This window comes from Ornithorhynchus anatinus, chromosome 17 (genome assembly GCF_004115215.2).
Source record: "Ornithorhynchus anatinus isolate Pmale09 chromosome 17, mOrnAna1.pri.v4, whole genome shotgun sequence".
NCBI lineage: Eukaryota > Metazoa > Chordata > Mammalia > Monotremata > Ornithorhynchidae > Ornithorhynchus > Ornithorhynchus anatinus.
Genome location: NC_041744.1, coordinates 430862 through 451859, shown reverse-complemented (window position 1 = coordinate 451859; position 20998 = coordinate 430862). Strand labels below are relative to the sequence as shown.

The following is a 20998-nucleotide window of genomic DNA, read 5'->3' as shown; positions in this document are numbered from 1 at the left end:
CATGGGTTCTAATCCTGGCTCCACCACTTGTCTGCTGTGTGGCATTGGGCAAATCACTTCACTTCTCTGGGCCTCAGTTCCCTCATCTGTAAAATGGAGATTGAAACTGTGAGCCCCACATGGGACAGGGTCTGTGTCCAACCTGTTTTGCTTGCATCTGCCCTAGCATCTAGTACTGTGCCTGGCACGTAGTAACAAATACCCCAATTATCATTATTATTCTCGCCTCTCCCTTACCAGCCTCTTGCTCCCCACTGCCCAGAACTTCCTCTCCCTTCAAATCTGCCAGACATCAGCTCTCCCCATCTACAAAGTCTCCTAAAATTTTGCCTCCTCTTGGAGGCCTTCTCCCATTAATTTTTATTCCCTCCAGGCCACATCCTCCCTCCCTACTCTCACCTCAACACTTTGGCTTGGCCCTGTCGACTATAACACTCTTCTCTTTAAGCACATGCTCATCCACACATCCAAGGTTCCAGTCTCTTCTTACTCCTATCTGAAAATTATTTTGTGTCTGTCTCCCCAGTTCTTTTACCTCTACTGGGCTTTCCTAAATGCTTAGAACAGTGCTCTTGAAAGGGGTGCTCAATAAATACTCTTGATTGATGCACTAGTCCAGGTGAATGTATGTGATTACATGTAATAATTATGGTACTTGTTAAGCATTTACATTGTGCCAAGCTAACCTCTCAGGGTCGCATCTGGAGAGTTTCCAGTACTCTACCAGTCTCAACTACGGGAGGGAGAGTCAAGCAGAGGCATATTCATTCCATTCCTAGTTTGGGCTGTGGCTAGTGAGTGGAAGGTGATCTGCTACATATCAAAACTCACCTGTGCTGGGCAGCAGCGGCATGGGAGAAAGTGGAGGGCAGAGATTCAGGTTTACTGCACAGAAGAAGGCAATTGTAAACCGCTTCTGATTTTTACCAAGAAAACTCTATGGATACACTGCCAGAATGATTACAGATGGAGGTGGGGGATTCTGAGAGAGATGTGTCCGTGGCATCCCTATGGGTTAGACAGCATAAGGCAATAACAGCAACAATGTGCCGAGCTCTGTTGTAAGCACTGGGGTAGGTACAAGTTAATCGGGTTGGACACAGTCCCTGTTCCACATGGGGCTCACATTCTTAATCCCCTTTTTACAGATGAGGTAACTGAGGCCCAGAGAAGTTAAGCGACTTGCCCAAGGTCACCCGGCAGACACGTGGAAGAGCCGGGATTAGAACCCAGATCTTTCTGACTCCCAGATCCGTGCTTTATCCACTAAGCCAAACTGTTCCTCGTGTGTATGTGACTGCTCGTGTGTTACTGGCTATCACCGTGCAGTGCGTGTGAGTGCATGTGGGTGTGATAGGCAGAGGCATCTAGAACTGTTCACATTTGATCCCTCTGTGTGCTCAGCAGGTGAGGATGGAGCGGGCCAGAAGCGAGAGGGGTGCTGGGAGTCCAGGGTGGAGTGGGGGGCACTGGTTTCAGGAGGTAAAGGGGAAGAGGACCTCAGCATGTGGATGATCGATCCCCTGACTCCGGCCTCCTCAGCCCCTCCCAAATAATCTATCAGCTACATTTATTGAGCGCTTAGTGTGCGGAGTATAACCGAATCAGTAGACCCGTTCCCTGCTCACAATAATCTTACGGTCTAGTGGAGGAGACAGGTAAGAATATAAATAAATAAGTGACGGATATGGATTTAAGTGTTGGGGGCTGAGGGAGAGGTGAATAAAGGGAGCAATTCATGTGCAAGGGCATTGCAGAAGGGAGTGGGAGAAGAGAAAATGAAGGCTTAGTCAGGGAAGGCCTCTTGGAATAGATGTGCCTTCAAATAAGGCTTTGAAAGTGGGGGAGGGTCATTGTCTGAGGAGGGTGTACCAGGCCAGAGGCAGGGTGTGGGCAAGAGGTCCGTGGCAAAATAGAGGAGCTGGAGGTACAATGAGTAAGTTGGCATTAAAGGAGCCGAGTGCGTGGGCTGGGTTATTGATCGTTTAGACTGTGAGCCCGTCACTGGGCAGGGATTGTCTCTATCCGTTGCCGAATTGTACATTCTAAGTGCTTAGTCCAGTGCTCTGCACATAGTAAGTGCTCAATGAATGCTGTTGAATGAATGAATGAATAGTAAGAGAGTAGCAAGGTGAGGTGGGAGGGGGAAAGGGGATTTGAAGGCTTTAAAGCTGACTGTGAGGAGTTTCTGATGCGGAGGTGCATGGGCAACCAGTAGAGGTTTTGGGGAGTGGGGAAATCTGGACTGAGCGTTTTTGTAGAAATAGATCCTGGCAGCAGGGTGAAGTATGGATTGGAGTGGGGACAAGACCTCACTTTTGAGGGGGCTGGTCCAGCTGAGGCCTCCCTGGGGCTGGAATTGTCTCTATCTGTTGCCCAATTGTACATTCCAAGCGCTTAGTGCAGTGCTCTGCACATAGTAAGCGCTCAATAAATACTACCGAGATAATTAATTGAATCCCCCGAAGGCCCAGGGTGACGGCGAGGCGCCATCCGGTCCAGCCCCCAGCCTCCGATCTTCCACAGCGCCTCCTGGTGGCCAATGACGGAGTGACCAAGCCGCCCCTCCGCCCGCGTCCGGGGCCCATTCGTCGCTCGTCCCATTCTCCTCCTCCCCGCCCCGTCCCTAATAATAATAATAATAGCACTTGTTAAGCGCTTACCATGTGCCAGGCACTGCCTTAAGCGCTGGGGTAGATACAAGGCAATCGAGGGGAGCCCAGTCCCCGTCCCACATAGAGTTCACAGTCTTAATTCATGATAGCGTTTATTAAGCTCTATATGTCAGCCACTTTTCTAAGCGCTGGGGTAGATACAAGTTAAACAGGTTGGGCACAGTCCCTGTCCCACACGGGGCTCCCACTCTTAATCCACCTTTTACAAATGAGGTAACTGAGGCCCGGAGAAGCGAAGTGACTTGCTCAAGGTCACGCGGCAGACAAGTGGCGGAGCCGGCATTAGAACCTAGGTCCTTCCGATTCCCAGGCCCGGGCTCTACCCACTAGGCCCCTACCACCCCTTACCGCCCACTTAGCAGATGCTTCACCCCCACAGATACCCCCCCGGGAGGGTAATGAGAGAAAGAGACAGAGAGGGAGAGAGGGGGTGCGTACTGGGACGAGCAGATCGGTGTGTGCGTCTCTGTATATCTGCGTGTGAAGAGGTGCAGGTGCACGGTCTGAGGGTGGGTGTGTGTGTCTGGGTTGGTTCGTTTTTTGGTTTGTTTCTGGTCGTCGTGCAGCGGCCCCGCCGGGCAGCGCCCCGGCCGGGAAACGTTTGTTCAGCGGCCGGTCCAGGTTCCCGGAACTCTCCGCTTCCGCCACCAGGTGGCGCCGGCGCCCGGCAGGATCCGGGATTGACCGGGCGGCCAGCGACTCCCTCCTTCCTCTTTCTTTTTAAATACGGGATTAAGCTCTCGCCTCCTGTGATATTGTACTCTCCCAAGCGCTTAGTACAATACTCTGTACGCAGTAAGGGCTCAATAAATACGTTCGACTGACTGATTCTTACTATATGTGCCACAGACTGGACTAAGCTGTGGGGTAGATACAAACTAATGGGATTAGACAGGGTCCGTGGCCCTCATAGTCATAATTGAGAAGCGGCGTGGGCTCGTGAATAGTGCACAGGACTTGAAGTCTGAAGGACCTGGGGTCTAATGCCGGCTCTGCCATTTGTCTGCTGGGTGGCCTTGGGCAAATCACTTCACTTCTCTGTGCCAGCTATTTCATCTGTCAAAAGGGAATCGGGGCGGGGAACCCAGGTGGGACGTGGACCGCGTCCAACCCAATTGGCTTTTATCCACCCCAGAGCTTAGTCCAGTGCCCGGCACATAGAAAGCACTTAACGAAAATACCACAATTATTATTAATCCCCATTTTATAGATGAGGTAATGGAGGCACAGAGAAGTTAAATGACTTGCCCAAGGTCTTACAGCAGACGAGCGGCAGAGCCGGCGTTAGAACTCGCGTCCTCTCACTCCCCGGGTGGTACTCTTTCCACTAGGCCATACTTCCTTCTCCCCTCCGCTACCTAGAGCTGAAAGAAGGTTTTGGGGTTCAACTAGCCGGCCCTGCCTCCGGGGGAGTCCCAGAACCTCAGCACTGAGTCACAGGCCAGCGCAGCCCTGGGGTTCAAGCCTAAACAGTCTTACTCGCCGTGGCTACCTGGAAGACCCTAAGAAGGGACCAAACCACACCTGAAAGCAGAAGCAGCGTGGCTTGGTAGATAGAAGACGTGCCGGGGAGTCTAAAAGTCACGGTTTCTAATCTCAGCTCCGCCACATGTCTGCCGTGTCACCTTGGGCAAATCACTTCACTTCTCTGGGCCTCAGTTACATCATCTATAAAATAGGGATTAAGAGTGGGAGCCCAAAGTGGGACAGGAACTGTGTCTCATTTGCCTACCTCGTATCTACCCCAGTGCTTATAACAGTGCCTAGCACATAGTAAGCGCTTAGCAAGTACCATAATTATTATTATTGGCTGGCTGCCAAACATCAGCTCCACCCAGCTGTACTCACGGGGTCGGGTGGGGCCTGGAGCTTCTTCCGCCTCAGGACCCCTCACCCTAGTCCCCAGAGCAAGAAAAAAACATTGCTTTCCTCTCTTGGGACTTTAACCCTTCCTTGATCTGCCTCCTCATTGTCTGGGTGCAGTGGCAGAGGAGTCACGGTAGTGGAGGGGAGGGGACAGCGGGAAGGAGGGAGGAGATGGAACGGATTGAAATCCTTAAAATTGATGGTGAGGAGTTTCTGCCTGTTGGGGAGAGGGTTGGCAACCGTTGGTGGAGTTTGAGGAGCGGGGAAACCTGTCCAGAGCGACGTTTTAAAAAAAAATGATTCGGGTCGCGGGGCTTGAAGTGTCGTTGGGATGAACTGAAGAAGGGAAAACCTGGAGGAGGACAGGTCGGCAAGGAGTGGAGGTGGGATATGACGAGTGCCTGGACCAGCGCAGTGACAGCGCATCTTAGAGGAAGGCGCAGATTCTGGAGATGTCGTGGAAGATTGACAGGATTTGGGAACTGTCTGGTTCTTGGGCTTGAAAGAGAGGGAGAAGTCAAGGGGAATGCCAAGAGTACGGGCTTGAGAGGTGGGGGGGGGACGGTGACGGGGGTTTTCACCAGTGGTGGGAAAGTTAAGAGGAGGGGTGGATTTGTGGTGGAAGAGGAAAAGTTCCGTTTTGGGCACGTTGAGTTTGCGATGTCGGTGGGGCATCCAGGTAGAGAAGGAGGGAGGAGGTAGGTGAACTTCCCCAAATCTCCCCACCCCAACCTTCCCAGATCCTTGTTAACCCCTAATACTCTCATCTTTCCTGCAGTCTCTTGAGAGGCGCTCTCCTACCTGCTTTCAAAACCTACCCCTCCACCAGCGCCTCGGGCCCCAACCATTTCCACCTTGCCAACTCCCTGCAATCTACTTTTCTCTCCCCGGCCATCATCTTCAACCGCTCGTTTTCTGATGACTCCTTTCCGTTCGCCTTCGAACATGCCCCCATCTCCACTATCCTAAAAAAAAAAAAAATCCGTCAGCCCTGAGTTCCCCTCTCCATCCCCGATTCTCTCCGGTGACCCACCGAGGTTCACCTCACACCCCTGATTTTTCCGTCTCCTTCCCTGGCTCCTTCTCCAGTGACCCAACATAGATTCCTAGGGAAATGGATTCATTCAGTGTGTTCTGCACCTGCCGGGCGGAGACGTACCTCTTGTCCAAGAGGGCATTTTGACCTGCTGGCCACAGCACCCCAAGCCACTGCCCCAGGCCCCGTCTGGGGGCCACTGCCTCCCGCTGCCCTCACCCGGGGGACGGGGGTTGGGGAGGGACGGGGCCGACCCTCAGAGCAGACGCTTTCTGAGATCCGATTTTCTGCCTCTCGTGCGGAGGGCCCGGTTGAGGCCTCTTCTTGGGCGTCGCCCGCGACGGCGCGACACTACTCGCGTCGAAAGAAAAAAAGAAACTTTATTTTGTTCTATTGCATAAATAATGGTAAAATTAAAATCTTTTTATACAGATTATATATTTACAGTCGTGTTTGGCTAGAGGAAACATCTGGTGAATATGGCAGTCGTTTTCCTTCATACTCAGATATTTTAATATCGTATAATTCATTTGTTAAATAGGTGGCATGCCAAGATCATTTATATTAATATTTACAGATTTGTACAGTGGTTTGCTTTGGGCCGTTCTGCTGCTATTTTTTATTTTTTAATTAAAATGCCATGTCTGCAGTTAACGAGCGGGGAGGATCGATTAATGCCGAGTGAGTCTTGGAGCGGGGTGGGTTGAGGGGTGCGTGGGGGGTGGCGGGGAGGCTGGAGGAGTCGGAGGGAGACGGGGGCGGGGACGGGGGGGGGAGAGGAGGAGTGGGAGTGGGAGTGGGGGTTAGGCCCGGAGGGATCAGGAACTAGACTGGGCTCCAGGGCCCGATCCGCGGCGGTTGGGCGGGTCCCAGCGTCCAGTCCCGAGGGGAGGGTCTCGGGACGCGAGTGGGGGCTCCCGCCCCGCCCCCGTCCCCCACCCGCGGGGAGGGCCCGGGCTGCAGAGACGGGGTCGGGGAGAGCTGGCGGTCCTCCTGGAGGCGCGGGAGGGGCGGAGGGGCTCGGGCAGGGGGCGGCTCCGGGATCGGAACGGCGGCCAGCGCCAGCGGCCCGGGACGGACGCACCGTCCGGCGAGGCCCCCGGGAGGCGGGACACTGGGCCGTCCCCCTGGGCCTGGGGAAGGGGCGGGAGGGGGTGAAGGCGGGCTGAAGCTGGGCGGGGGGGGGGGGGGCGCTTTCTAGAAAACAGACAACGGGGCCGCGCGGGGCAGCGGGACCGGGCCCCCATTCTTCAGCCCCGACGTCCGGCTCTGGCCCCCGGCCCCGGGCCCAGCCTGGACCGCGACGGTCCCCAGCCCGCCCTCCCCGGGCCCGTTGGAGGGCGGCCTCCAAGTCTGCTGCGGCCCGGGCCCGGGCGGGACGGGAGGGGGGGTCGGGGAGGAAGCCCCCCCAAGACCTTCCCGGGGGCAGAAGCGGGGCTTTCGGACCCGAACTCGGGGCCGCCCGGACCTGCCGAACCCCCTCCCGCCCCCCGGTCTCGAGGCCCGTGGGAACGTGCCCTGACAGCCCCCGGCCCCCCGGGCCTCCGGGGCCCCTGCGGGGCGGGGGCGCGGTCCGGGTCACGTCGGGGCACCGGGCTCGGGCGACCGGGGAAGAAGCTGGGGCCCGTTGGGGTCAAGGGAGGGTGGAGAGGTCGGCCGCATGCTGAGGCCTCCCTGCCTCTCTCTAAGTCTCTCTGCCTCTGGGTATGTGTGTTGGCGTGTCGGGTATGTCTCTGGGTATGTCTCTCTGTCTCTAGGCGTGTCCCGGCGGCAGCCCCGCGGGGGGCGGTGAAAGCAGAACCCGCCCCCTCCCCCGGCCCGGGACTCCTGGGGATTTATTGCGTGAGGACCCAAAACCGGTCCAGCCCTTTAGGTCCCTGCCCGGGAGACGGAGGAGTGGGCGCCCCGGGTCGGGTCACCCGGCTGGCCCGCCTCCACCTCCCCGGGCCCGGGGGAGGGGACGGGGGTCCCGGGCCGGGGGAGGGGGTGGGGGTCCCGCGCCGGGGTGGTGGTGGTCGTCGTCGGAGGCCTCACTCCATGCCGCTGCGGAGGATCTGGTTGGCGGCGATCAGCATGACGCTGATGATGAAAGCCATGGCGAAGGCGCAGATGAGGCTCTTGCGGACGCAGGTCTGTCGGTTCTGCTTCTGGGAGTGCACTGGGCCGGGGGCGAGGGGAGGGGGGCGGGGAGAGAGACGAGAGTGACCCCCAGGCCCCGGGGAGGGACTCGGGCGGCCGCCACCAGCCACCAGCCCCACCAGCCACCAGCCACCAGCCTCGAGCGGCGCCGGGGCCTGCGCAGGAGGGAGGTGACCGAGGCTTTGGGGACGACGCCCCCAACCCCCTCGTTCCCTGCCCCTCACCCCACATCCTTCCTTGTCCTCTCACCCCCACATCCTTCTTCGTTCCCCTCACCTCACATCTCTTCCAGGGCCCTCACCCCCCACATCCTTCCCTGGGATCCGGGGTCGAACCAGTGCTCGGAGGTCCCTAAGGCCCCCTCCCCCGGCCCGCCCTGCCCCCCGGCCCACCCCCGCGGAAGCGGGCCGGTGCAGGTGGGCGACTCCGGGCGCCGGCGGGTGGGGGGACCGCGGGGCCCGAGATGTGTGGGCGGATCTCCTTCCCGGGCGGAGTTTCCCGATTGACGGCTGCTGCCTCTGCCCCCGGGCCCGGCCGGCCCCGGGCCTTGCCCCGAGGCTCCCGGGGCGGCAGCGGGAGCGGGGGGCAGGGCGGGCCCCGAGGGGGCGGCGGCTGAGGATCGGAGGCGAGCCCGGGGTGCTCCGTGGGCCCCAGCCGGGCTGGGGGTGGGGGTGGGGGGTGCCCTCCGCTCCCCAGGCGCCGCCGCGGCCCACCCCGGCTCCGGGGGTCCGGAGGTCCCGGGGGGTCCGGGGGTCCGGGGGTCCGGGGGTCCGGGGTCCGGGCGGCGCCTACCTCCTTCGAATTCCGTCTGGCAGTTCCCCGCCGTGTCGTTGAGGCTCTCCTCCTCGCTGATGATGATGTTCTCGATGTCCTTCATAGTCAGGTGGTCTTGGAAGGCGTGGTACAGGATGTGCTTCAGCTCCTCCAGCGTTATCCTCTGCATGTCGAACTGCGGACACAGGGGAGGGGGCGCGCTGGGCTCCTGCGCGGGGGAGGGGCGCTGCTCCAGGAGTGCGCCCCTGCCCTCGTCCCCCCCCGCCCCACCCCCACACCTACCATTTATTCCAGACCCTTCTCCCCGGCTAGACTCCCAGTTCCTCGAGGGCAGGGATGGGAGAAGGCTCTTCTACGCCGCTCACTGTTTAATACAGTGCTCTACGCGTAGCGGGTGCTCGATAAATGCGATGGATCGATCAGCGGCAAGGGGATGGAGAATCGGTCAACGGGATCTATTGAGCGCTGACTGTGTGCGGAGCACTACGCTGAGCGCCCGGGAGAATACGACACAACGGAGTTAGCGGACACGCTCCCCGCCCGCAGCGAGTCGGCAGCTGTGGCCTGCTCTCTCCGCATCTGGACGTTCACCCCGCTCTTCCTGGAACCCGAATCAGCGGGTCATCCCGTAACCTGGTGAATAAAGCATGGGCCTAAGAACCGGAAGGAGCCGGGTTCTAATGCCGATTTCACCACTTGGCTGCAGCGTGACCTTGGGCGGGTCGCTTCGTTTCTCTGCGCCTCGGCTACCTCATCTGTAAAAGGGGGATCGACACCGCGAGCCCCACGCCGGACCCGGACCGTGTTCCACCCGATCGGCTTGTGTCTGCTCCGGCCACTCGATACTGGCGCGTAGTAAGCGCTCACCGCACGCCGTAAAACGAGTTCTCCGAGGGTCAAGGGAGACGCTCCAGGGGCTTCGGTTTGAGGTCCCCGAGGGTCCCGTCGGGGCTGGGTCCTGAGCTCCGGCTCCTCGGTCACGGGCCGGCCGGGTTACCGCCTCATCCGCCGCGCGAGATCCGCGGGAATCGGGGTGGAAGGAGGAGGATGGCTCAGCGTAACTGAGTGCCTACCACGGGCGGAGCGCTATACTGCTTGCCAAAGGTGAGACGCAGCGTGACCAAATAAGAATAATAATTGTGGTATTTGTTAAGCGCTCATTATGGACCGGGCACTGTTCGAAGCGCCGGGGGTGGATACAAGCAAACAGGTTGAACACAGTCCCCGTCCCACATGGGACTCACGATCTTCATCCGCATTTTACAGATGAGGGAACTGAGGCCCAGGGAAGTGAAGCGACTCGTCCGAGGTCACGCAGCGGACAGGTGGCGGAGCCGGGAGTAGAATCCATGGCCTTCTGACTCCCAGGCCGGGGCTCTATTCACTAAACCACGCTTAGTGGAGAGAGCACAGGCCTGGAAGTTTGAAAGAGCTGGGTTCTAATTCTGACTCTGCCAATTGCTTGCTGTGTGATCTTGGGCAAGACACTTAACTTCTCTGTGCCTCAGTTTCCTCAAATGTAAAACGAGGATAGCCGTTCTCCCTCCCACTCAGACTGTGAGCCCCATGTGGGTCATGGACTGTGTCCGATCTAATTAATTTGTACCTAACCCGGCTCCTAGAACAGTGTTTGACACATAGTAAGCACTTAACAAATACCACCTAAAAAGAGCAGAGGGCTCCACCGGGCAACTTCTCCGAGCAAAGCTCTGAAGAACTCGTATTTTCTGTGTGCAGGGTTCTATACTAGGTGCCTGCTGAGTGGAGAGCGTGGTACGGGTGGCTTGTACTGAAGAGAAGGCGGTACTGGGCACCTTTACTGAGCAAAGTGCTATACTAGGTGACTGCTTTGTGCAGAGTGCTATACTGGTTGTCTGCTCCGTACTGGGTACCTAACTGTGTGCACAACACTCTGTTGGATGCTTAATGAGTAAAAGACATTGTATGGGGACGCAGCCTGGCCCCGTGGAGAGAGCCCAGGCCTTGGAGTCAGAGGACCTCGGCTCTAATCCAGCCTCTGGCACTTGCCTGTTGTGTGACCTTGGATAAGTCACTTCACTTCTCTGGACCTCAGGTTCCTCATCTGTAAAATGGGAATTCAATACCCTCTAGACTGAAAGCTCATTGTGAGCAGGGGACGGGCCTGCCGTACTGTTGTTCGGATCCTCCCGAGTACTTAGTACAGTGCTCTGCACACAGTGAGCGCTCAATAAATAGGACTGATCGATTCTTCCCGCTACTTAGACTGAGAGCCCCTTCTGGGACGGGGACTGGGTCCGAACGATCATCCTGTAAGTACCCCAGCGCTTAGGAGAAGTGCTTGGGTACATAGGAAGCGCTAAACAAATACCACAGTTATTATTACTAGACACCTACACGGTGCAGAGCATGGTTGGGGTAGCCTACTGGGTGGGGCGTCCCACTGTGCCTGTGGACTCTACTGAGTGCCCACTGTATGAAGTGCACCGTGCTGGTTGCCTACATGAAGACTATATTGGTTGCCCACTGGGTGCAGAACACCTTCCCAGATGCCCACCGTGCACAGGGACAATGTGGGGTGCCCTGCGGTGTACGCAGTGCTGCCCTGGGTGCCCGTTGTGAGCCGAGTGCTGTACACTGAGCACTGTATGAGTTGCCAATTAGAAGCAGTTGGAGGAGCGAGGAGAGCGAGCCCGGGTGGAGTGGGAGAAAGGAGCAGGGAGGTCAGAGGGAGGAGCTGGTGGATCCCTGAAGCCTGGCCCCACTGCCCCACTGCCCTCCGGCCCGGGAGCGGGCCCGCCCAGGGGGCTGACCGCACGCCGAGCTGCTCAGTGATGACCGTGGTGGCGTGGGCCTGGCCCCTGGCACGGCGGGAGTCCACTAGGGCATATCCACGAGGAGACAAATAACAAATAGGAATGTCATTTAGTCATTAAAACTGGAACCAATTCCCAAAATATCTGCTTGTTATCGCTCTGATGAATCAGACTCCAGAACTCCTCGGGAACAGATCGAATTATCCAATTAAAGGCTGGAGCAGGGAAAGGGGGCACATGGGGACCTAAGAGGCATGGCAGGAACTTGCTGCCTGGTGGGGGGAGCCACGGGGAGTGAGGAATTAGGTAGAGCGGGAGGGGGTGGGGGGCAGGGGGATTGGGAATCGAGGAGTGAAGCAGTGAGGGTGGGGGTGGGGACAAAAGGAGTGGGGGTGGGCGATGAGGCTGGCACATTCGGAACCCCGTGCCCCAGGGTCAGAGGGGAGGAAGTGAGGTTGGATGCCCAGGAGTTGGGGGAGGGGGAGTGTCCACCACCCAATTCTACCCCTAATCGCAGCTCCCCCATCGCTTCCAGCCTATGGCCTCCCCCGTCCCCAACTAAACCTCCCAAATGCTGCATTTCTGTGGCGGAGACCCTGAGCACAAAGGTCAGAGCCATGCTGCTCGGGCCTTCCCACCCCCCCCGCCGGCCGGGATCCCGCGCCTCTGGCCCTGTCCCGGACTCCCTGCCCAGAGTGGGTTCGGGGGAGTGGTCTGCAGGGGCTGGGAGGCCAGTGCTTTGAACCCAGCTGGGGCCTAGCGCAGTGCTCTGTCACCTGTCAGACCTGGACCAGTACTCTGCATCCCGTAGGTAATTGGCTCAACATCCTACACTTTGCAGGCACCCAGCACAGCCCTCTGCATACAGGAAGCACTTTTACACAACTGCTTGAAGCCGAAAGCATTCAGCGGGTGATCTCACCCGGCCCTGCTGCCCTGAAACTCCTTCTGCCTTCAAATCGCGGCAAATCCCTAACCTTCCAAGACCCTTTGACTTTCCACCTCCTCCAGGAGGTCTTCCCCGCTTCATCCCGATCACGTCACCCCATAACCCCCCTCTGGACACGCGCACCCAGCGGGGGCCCAGTACAGTGCTCGGCTCACTGTGAGGGCCCGATCAATCCTGGAGACTAAGGCCGACGCTGAGAGGCTGAGAGGTCTGAGTAGCGGGAGAGGCTACTCGGAGGCTATAGCGATGTTCCCGTTTAGGAGTTCCCTGGCCCCAGACTTTCCCTCCCATGGAGATCTGTCCAGTGCAACTTAAATGGCAGATTTGGAGGCCTGAACAATTTGGCAGCTTGTGGGCAGGGATCAAGTTTATTCCCTCCCAGGCACTCAGTGCAATGTTCCACTGTGTAGTCAGCCCTCGATAAATATCCCCGATTAGCAGGGTTTTTTAATGGCATTTGTTAAATGCATATTACACACCAGACACTGTACTAAGCCCTGGGGGAGATATAAGCTGATCAGGTTGAACACAACCCAGGTCCCACAGGGGGCCCACAGACTTAATTCCCATTTTACAGATGCGGTAACTGAGGCGCAGAGAAGTGAAGAGACTGGCCCAAGATCGCACAGCAGACAAGCGGAGAAGCCAAGATTAGAACCCAGGTCCTCTTGACTCCCGGGACCGGGCTCTTCACTAGTTTTCACCCTGCTGGTTGGAAGCGTCAAGAATGGGATACAGTGATCAATGAGCCACTGGTAATTATTGAGCATTTGCCATGCGCAGAGCGCTATACTAACCGCTTGGGAGAGTGTGATACAACAGAGTTCGTGGACCTGAGGAGGGAGGAGGGTGAGCTGGGGACAGCTGGGGGAAGAGAGACAATTCGTAAGGAGGAAGGAGCCAGAGGAGAGATCAAAGGTCAGAGTGTGAGCTGGGGTCAGCGGGGAAAGGAAGCTCTGGACCCTCCCCAGTTCTGGGCCAGAAAATGAGGCACTTGGCCCAGAAGGGGAAAGGGAGCCCCCGGACACGGGGTCTGTGCTGGGCAGCTGACCCACCCTGCCCGGGATGCCCCTCACTCCTGCCGACACCACCGCCTTGTCCCAAAACCCCGGCGGCACCGGGCAGAGCACGAGGGGAGGTGGGCGGGGGGGGGGGGGGGTCGGGACAGTGGAGGGGGCAGAGAGAACCTTGGGTTTTAGCATTTGAAAGCACAGACAGACCCATCTCCCCTATCCCAGCCCAGAACAGTCATTAAGATGAACAGCTCTGTGGGCCCCAGATGGCCGCTAGGGATGGAGGCAGGGGAACCTCTGCCAAGGGGAACAGACAGTGAAAAAGATGAGGAAGATTCGGGGGTCAGGGGAGGGGTAGACCGAGACAGACACGGGGTCACACACGGACTCTCACACTCAGCCGGGACACGCACTTACACACCCATACAGACACACGGATGCGCACAGACCGGGCACTCAGACACGCACGTGTACACACACGCACACAGACACGGAGCCTCTGGTTTATCCTTAGCTTTCAGCACTGAACTATCATTGTCTCCCCTTTGGTGATAAAACATGAGTCTTCTGGGACTTTTTTATTAACCATTTTTCTTTTTCTCCAGAATAAAAAGCCAAACTATGTTCATTGGGTTTTTTTTTCTTAGAAGAAATATAAAGAAGAGAAATGCTTGCCCCCAGGCCTTGGGCTAGGCTGCCCAGGTGTGGGGGAGGGAAAAAGATTTGGATCCTGTGATCCCTGCTCCTCTCTGTTTGGGGGTGGGGGTTCCGGGGAGTTGGAGGACAGGGGGATTGGGGAGCAGATAGGAGGTTGGGAGACTCATTGTGAGAGAGGGATGAGGAGAGGGTGGAAGGACCAGACACCCTTGAGGCAAGGTCCACGGAGGGAGTTTTCATTCATTCATTCATTCATTCAATCAATCAATCAATCGTATTTATTGGGTGTATACTGTGTGCAGAGCACCGTACTACGAGCTTGAGAGAGTAGAATAAAACAATAAATGGACGCATTCCCTGCCCACGATGAACTTGTAGTCTAGAGGGGGAGATAGGCATTAATAGAAATAAATAAATGACAGATATGGATATAAGTGCAGTGGGGCTGGGAGGGAGCGATGAACGAAGGATGCAAGTCAGGGCAATGCAGAAGGGAGAGGGAAAAGCGGAAAGGAGGGCTTAGTCAGGGAAGGTCTCTTGGAGGAGATGTGCCTTCAATAAGATTTTGAAGGGCATTTCCCCTTGAGCTGAACAGCTCTGAAACCAGAGCATGCCTGTGGTCCAGTGCAAGCCAGAACCCCTCCCTGCCGGATATCGTCTTCCCAGATCTGGCCCTGGACTGAGCCCTGGCCTGGGCCCAGCCCTCCTGGTCTCTGTGGGGCCCAGTCTTGCCCTTCCTTTCTGCCCAGACCCACCAGACCTCCCATCTCCTTCAAGAGGCCTTCCCTGGCTCAGCCCTCGTTTCCCTGACTCCCTCTCCCTTCCGTGTCACCTAGGCTCTCGGATCTGTCCCCTTTAAACACTCGATATTCACCCCACACTTAGCCCCACAGCACTTATGTATATATCCATGTACTCGCCATTTTCCCTCTGTATTTTTTTTCAAGGTCTCTCTCCCCTCTGGACTATAAGCTCCTTGTGAGCAGGGATAGTGTCTACCAACTCTGTAGTATTGTACTCTCCCAAGTGTTTAATACAGTGCTCTGCACACAGTAAGCTGACAGTAAGTACCACTGATTGATTGCTGCTGCTGCTGCTACTGCAGGGATCAGAGGGGAGTGGATGAGGCCAAGCTCACTGGGTGTGAGCCCCCCCCCCCCCAGGCGCTTGCCTCCCCTCACCTCTTACAGGCCCAAGGGGCTGGTAGGAGGAAGGTCCAAAGTGCTGGTAGGCTAAAGGGCCACCAGGACTCAGGTAGCATTGACTGGGTGCACTGGATCTCCATCTTCTGGAGGTCCAGGGCATTGAATCTTCCCCGAGGATGCTCAGTCAGTCGGTGGTATTTATTGAGCGCTTACCAGATGCAGAGCACTGTACTAAGAACTTGGGAGAGTACAATAGAACAATATAACAGACACATTCCCTGCCCATTAACAGACACATTCCCTGCCCACCATGAGCTTGCAGTCTAAAGGGGGAGACAGGCATTAATGTAAATAAATAAAGTGACAGATATGGACTTAAGTGATCTGGGGCTGGGAGCGGGGCTACCGACAGAGAGGCTGGACCTCGTTACGATGCATGGTCAAAGCTGGCCCCTCGGCCTGAGGGAAGCAGACAGTCCCGGAGGGGCCCGAGGTCTCAGCAGAAAGGACCGGATGTCCCCTGGGGAGGCTCGCAAGTTCTCAGGAGTGCAGGGATCACTGGATGCAGGAGACTTCAAGCAGAGAAGACCCAGGCACGGGAACCCCAGACCTAGAGACCCCAGGTAGAGGGCCCCCAGACACAGGAACCCCAGAAGAAGGGAAGCCCAGACTAAGAGATTCCAGAAATGAACCCAGGGCCCCAGCGGCCCACCTTTCCTTACCTGCCAGAATATGCTGTCTATCGTGTTCCCGAGGAATCCATCCCGTCCTTCTGAAGACACCAGTTTGGGGCCCAGGATCGTCATGAACTCATCGAAGTCCACCTGGCCGTCTCCTGGAAGGGCCGAAGGAGGGTCATCAGCAGGAAGCCCGGCCCGGGCATGCTTCCCGGAAACGCTCCCTGCTGCTCAGACTGAGATGGCACCGGCCGGGGCACAGGCCGGGTCACCAGCAGGAGCGGAGGAGGAGCGGAGGAAAAGTGGAAGATAAAGCGGCGTCTGCAACAAGAGACTAGAAGGGTAAGGCCTCGGCAGACTGGACGGAAGACAAGTGCAGGCTGGGGTGATGGGGGACAGGAATGGAGTTTACAGAACTAAGAAGGGACGACAGGGCAGACACCTAACTCTTCTTCCCCAAATCCCACCCAATCAGGACAACGGCCCCACACCAGTGCTGGAGGGTAGCAGGCCTGGAACAAACAGCAGGAAACACTTCTATCCCCCTTAGGGGGTGGGCACCTGGAATTCATTCCCAGAGGGAGCTGTGCGGCTGAGAACACCGGCAGATCCTGAAAGGGTTTGTCTGGACGGAGTGTCCCTGCTGGGTCACTGGGGGAGAGTCAGGGGAGAGAGGGGAGAGTCAGAAGTGTAGGATGGTCCAAGCTGGGTCACTCGGGGAGAGTCAGACTAGTTCCCTGTCCTCAAGGAGCTTACAGTCTCAAGGGGAAATGGACATTAAAAGAAATTACAGCTACGTACACGAGTATGATGGGGCGGAGGGTGGGGTGAATGTCAAGTGCTTCAAGTGTACAGTTCCAAGCGCAAAGCTGATGCAGGAGGGAGCGGGAATAGGGGATATGAGGGCTTAGTTGGGGAAGGCCTCTTGGATGAGATAGGATTTTAATAAGGCTTTGAAGGTGGGGGAGAGCAGTGATTTGTGATATATGATTGGGGAGAGAGTTCCAGGCCAGCGGGAAGACGTGGGCAAGGGGTCGATGGTGAGATGGACAGGATCGAGGGACAGTGAGTAGGTTGGTATTTGAGGAAGGATGTGAGCTGGCTGGGTTATTGTAGGAAATCAGTGAGGTAAATTAGGAAGAGTGCGTTTAAGCCAATGGTAAGGATTTTCTGTTTGATGTGGAAGTGGATGGGCAACCACTGGAGGTTCTTGCGGAGTGGAAAGATGTGGACTGAATGTTTTTTAGAAAAATGATCTGGGCAGCAGAGTGAAGAACGGACTGGAGTGGGGAGAAGCAGAAGGCAGGTAGGTCAGTGAGGAGGCTGATGCAGTCAGTATTTAAGGTGGGATGAGATAATAACTTGGGCGAGTGTGGTTGAATGGAAAGGAAAGGGTGGATTTTAGTGATAATGTGAAGGTAGAACAGAGAAGATCTGGTGACAGATCGAATATGTGGGTTGAATGAGAGCAGTGAGTCGAGGATAATGGCAAGGTTATGGATTGCGAGATGGAGAGAATAGTTGTCTACAGTGATGGGAAAGTCAGGGGGAGGACAGGATTTGGGTGGGAAGATGAGCTCTGTTTTGGACATGCTAAGTTCAAGGCAGTGGTGGGACATTCAAGTAGAGATGTCCTGGATGCAGGAAGAAATGCAAGACTGCAAGAAGGAGAGAAGTCAGGTCTGGAGAGGTAGATTTGGGAATCATCATCTATGTGGAGATGGTAGTTGAAGCCAGGGGAGTGAATGAGTTCTCCAAGGGAGTGGGTGTAGATGGAGAATAGAAGGGGACCCAGAACTGAGCGTTGGAGGGCCGAGAAGCCTGGGAAAGAGATTGAGAATGAGCACCCAGAGAGAGAGGAGGAAAATCAGGAGAGGACAGTGTCAGGATCCTCAGGATCTACTCTGCGGCCCCAGAGGCCTGTGAAGACAGATCCCTCCCATACGTTTCCCTCATCATCTCTCAGGCTGGCTTGTGGCTGCCCTGGATCCCTGGATATTAGCCCCAGGGGCCACCCTGGGGCCAACCTGTGGACATCTGGGCAACTCTGGCCCTGTGAGCCGTACAGTGGCGAGTCTGCGGACATGCAGGCGGGGCTGGGGATGGGAGCCGGGTGGTCTGGAAGCTGCGGCGTCCTCAGCGAGTGGGGTTCCCTGGCCAGTGGCCCTCGAGCCCCTGTTTGGACAGAAAAACGATGCCTGGAAATGAGGCTCTACCGAAGTCTGCACCGCTCTATTGGCATCAGCCACTCCAGGCCTTGTCTCCTGCGTTCCTCCATCCGGCGGGTCCAGGGAACGCCGGGAAGGCACAGGAAATGTCCTGTCCACCGCCAGCCCGCTTGCGCCGGGGCTGGGACTGGGAGGCCTGGACCTTCTTCTGTTGTCATGGACTCAGTTTGGGCCGTGCAGCCCGGTGGCCCCCACGACCCCACCCCAGAGTCAGCCCCTGAGGCACTGCTGTGGGCGCCCCCTATTGTGCCAGTCACTGTCTTCTAATCTGCCCTCGCCTTCAATTCCTCTCTAACTTCCGCTTGAGGAGAGCAGGCCCAGCCCCGATGGCCGTGTGCCGGGCGGGAGGGCGGCTGGGCGGTCTGGCCACGGCCCTGACCTCCCAGCCATCTGCTGCTGCCCCTCCGCAGGGCATGGAAACCCCCGGGTCAGACTGAGGACCTTCTCAGAATGGCCCACTCCCCGCAGCAGGGTTTAGCCTGCGTCCTTGCTGAGGCTGGTCCTCATCTGTGGGCAGTGGAGGTGGGCACAACACTCCTGGCAAGTGGGCACAACACTCCTGGCAACCACACGTCTCATCTATCTCGCCGCCGAGCTCTCTCCTGTGTCCTGCCTCTGGCTTGGAAAGCCTTCCCTCCTCATATCTGATACACAGTGATTCCCCCGCTTCAAAGCCTTACTGAAAGCAGATCTCCTCCGAGAGGCCTTCCTTGACTTAGTCTTCCTTTTCTCTTCTCCCTCTCCCTTCTGTGCCACCCTTTCTCCCTTTATTCATTTCTCCTCCCCGACCCACAGCACTTTTGTCCGTATCTGTCATCTATTGATATTAATGTCTGTTTCCCCCTCTAGACTGTAAGCATGTTATGGGGAGGGAATGTGTCTGTTTGCTTGTCCCATTATCCTCTCCCAAGCGCCTAGTACAGTGCTCTGAACACATTTAGTGCTCAATAAATACGACTAACCGACTGATCCCCAGAAGCGGGCTGCTGGGATTCCTGCGTTAGTCATCCCCGTGGTTACCGGGGGTCCCTGCCGAACCCTTCCCCAACACGGGGCAAAGGCCATGCCCACAGCACTCTCCCTTTCTCAGGCACCTCCACCTGGATCCTTCCTCCCTCCGAGCTCCCCCTGCAACTTATTCCCGGCCTGTCCGGCACTCATGCCATCTGGCCCACAGCCCAGGAGCTGCTGTAACCCTTTTCTGGCCGCCACAGGAAGTGTGGGTCAGACCACTGGCCGGGACCTGGGAGGGTCAGCTACAGACCTGTCCACTTGGCTGGACAGCCCTGCCTCAAGAGGCCAAGGAAAAAATCTCCAAAATCCTTTGAGAGTCAGCGGGACCTGGTCGAAGCAGTGCAGGGCTGGGTTTCAGGACACCTAGGTTCCAGTCCCATTTCTACTGCACTGGACCCCTGCTGTGTTCTGAGCTCTCTATTGGGTGTCTGCTGTATGCAGAGCATTGTACTGGGGGTTTGTCATGTGCAGAACACTGTATCGAGCAACTTCTGTCTGCCAAGCGCTGTTCTGGACATCTCATTTGTGCAAAGCCCTGAACTGGGCACCTGCTGTGTGCAGAGAGCTGCACTGCACTGAGTGCCCGCTGTGGGCCTAGAGTTATTACTATTATTATTAGTATCACCTGGCCGATATAAGCATGGTGGTTATATAAGCAAGTTGAACACCAACTCTGCTGAGTGACCTTGGGTAAGTCACTTGACTTCTCTGTGCCTCCATTGTCTCATTTGCGAAATGGGGATGAAGATCGTGAGCCGTGCCCAACCCGATTTGTTTGTATCCGCCCCGGCGCTTATTACAATGCCTGGCACACAATAAGTGCTTAATGAATACCACAATTATTATAAAATTATTATACAGAGTATCTTCTTGGCTCTTCCTTTAGCAGGGTTCCTCTTCCTCCCACCCTCGGGGCTCCTCCCGCACACCTGCAGTGCCTGGTTAATTACCTCCGCAAACCCTTGGCACGTCCACACAGGGTGACTCCCGTCAAGGACAGTCTCAGCAGCCAGCCCCGCCGGCGAAACCCGAGTGCTAGTGCAGGACAGGTGAAGGGGAGAGGCTGCGGGGGAGCTCGGAGCTGCTGCTCCCCGCAGGCCTCTCTCCTTGCTGGAAGGCAAGGACGGCGCGGGCACTGCCACTCTGCTTCCCTGCCTAAGCCCGGGTTCGCATCATTGCCATTTTTCAGGATGCTGCTCTTATCGCTGCTCTGGACTCCGCCCTGAGCGCCACTCCGGACGCCTTTCTAGCGCTGTTCTGGATGCCACTTTCAGTGCCACTCTCGTGCCGCTCTGGAAGCCAGTCTCGGTGCTGTTCTGGACGCCATCCTGAGCACCACGCTGCATGTGCAGGCTCCACCGTGCTGCGCGTGCCTGGGGACGGGACCGATCGTAGCCCGGCACCGCCAGCTCCCAGCTCCATCACTGCGCTGTTGGGTGAGGCTGTATGAGGCTGGTGGTGGCGAGGGTTTGACGAGGCCCCAGGGTCCCAGGTGGCCCAGTGTGGCCCTGGAGAGGCCGATATGACCCTGGAGTGGCTAACTCTTCCTGAGCTCTGCATAAATTTCTCAGGGTAGCCAAACCATTCCAGTAGTGGCCCGAACCAGGTCTACCTGTGGGGGTCAAATAGTACTAACAGCATTGATTCAGAACTGACGTGTGCCAAGCACTGTGCTAACTGCTGTGGCTGAGATAGAAGAATCAGGTCAGATGCGGTCCCCGTTCCACAGTCACAGACTCGGAGCCAGGACCTCATCCCCATTTTATGGAAGAGGAAAATGAGGCCCAGAGAGGTTCGGTGTCTTGCCTGGCATCATACAGCAGGCCTGTGGCAGAGGCAGGATTTGAACCCAGGCCTCCCGACTGCCAGTCGTGTGCTCTCTCCTCGAGACCAGGTCAGGACTAGGATAGCCGGTAGAGGTCCGGGTGCCATCTATGCTTTCCCCATAACTGTGGTATGACAGTGGTCCCGTCCCCTGGGCTGATGAGCTGAAATCCAAGGTGCGTGTTTGAGGTGGCGCTTCGGAAGCT

General features: G+C 56.9%; 1 protein-coding gene and 1 non-coding gene across 4 annotated transcripts in view; one reads left to right on the top strand and one right to left on the bottom strand.

Annotated features, from left to right (window-relative positions):
* The first annotated feature begins 683 nt into the window (after positions 1–683).
* On the top strand, positions 684–821 carry LOC114818064. The gene has a single exon (XR_003765885.1). It is a non-coding gene; the product is annotated as a small nucleolar RNA SNORA7 (small nucleolar RNA).
* Positions 822–6764: 5943 nt separating this feature from the next.
* CALN1 (calneuron 1) overlaps positions 6765–20998 on the bottom strand; it is a 62680-nt gene continuing 48446 nt past the window's right edge. For 2 of the 3 annotated variants that reach the window (XM_029082005.2, XM_029082009.1), the window contains 3 exons: positions 15772–15884; positions 8509–8698; positions 6765–7735 (listed from right to left, as the gene is read on the bottom strand). In XM_029082005.2, coding sequence (XP_028937838.1) covers positions 7608–7735; positions 8509–8698; positions 15772–15884 — 431 coding nt within the window. In that variant the 3' untranslated portion in view covers positions 6765–7607. The remainder of the gene's footprint in view (positions 7736–8508; positions 8699–15771; positions 15885–20998) is intronic. The other variant, XM_029082007.2, reaches the window with a different exon arrangement.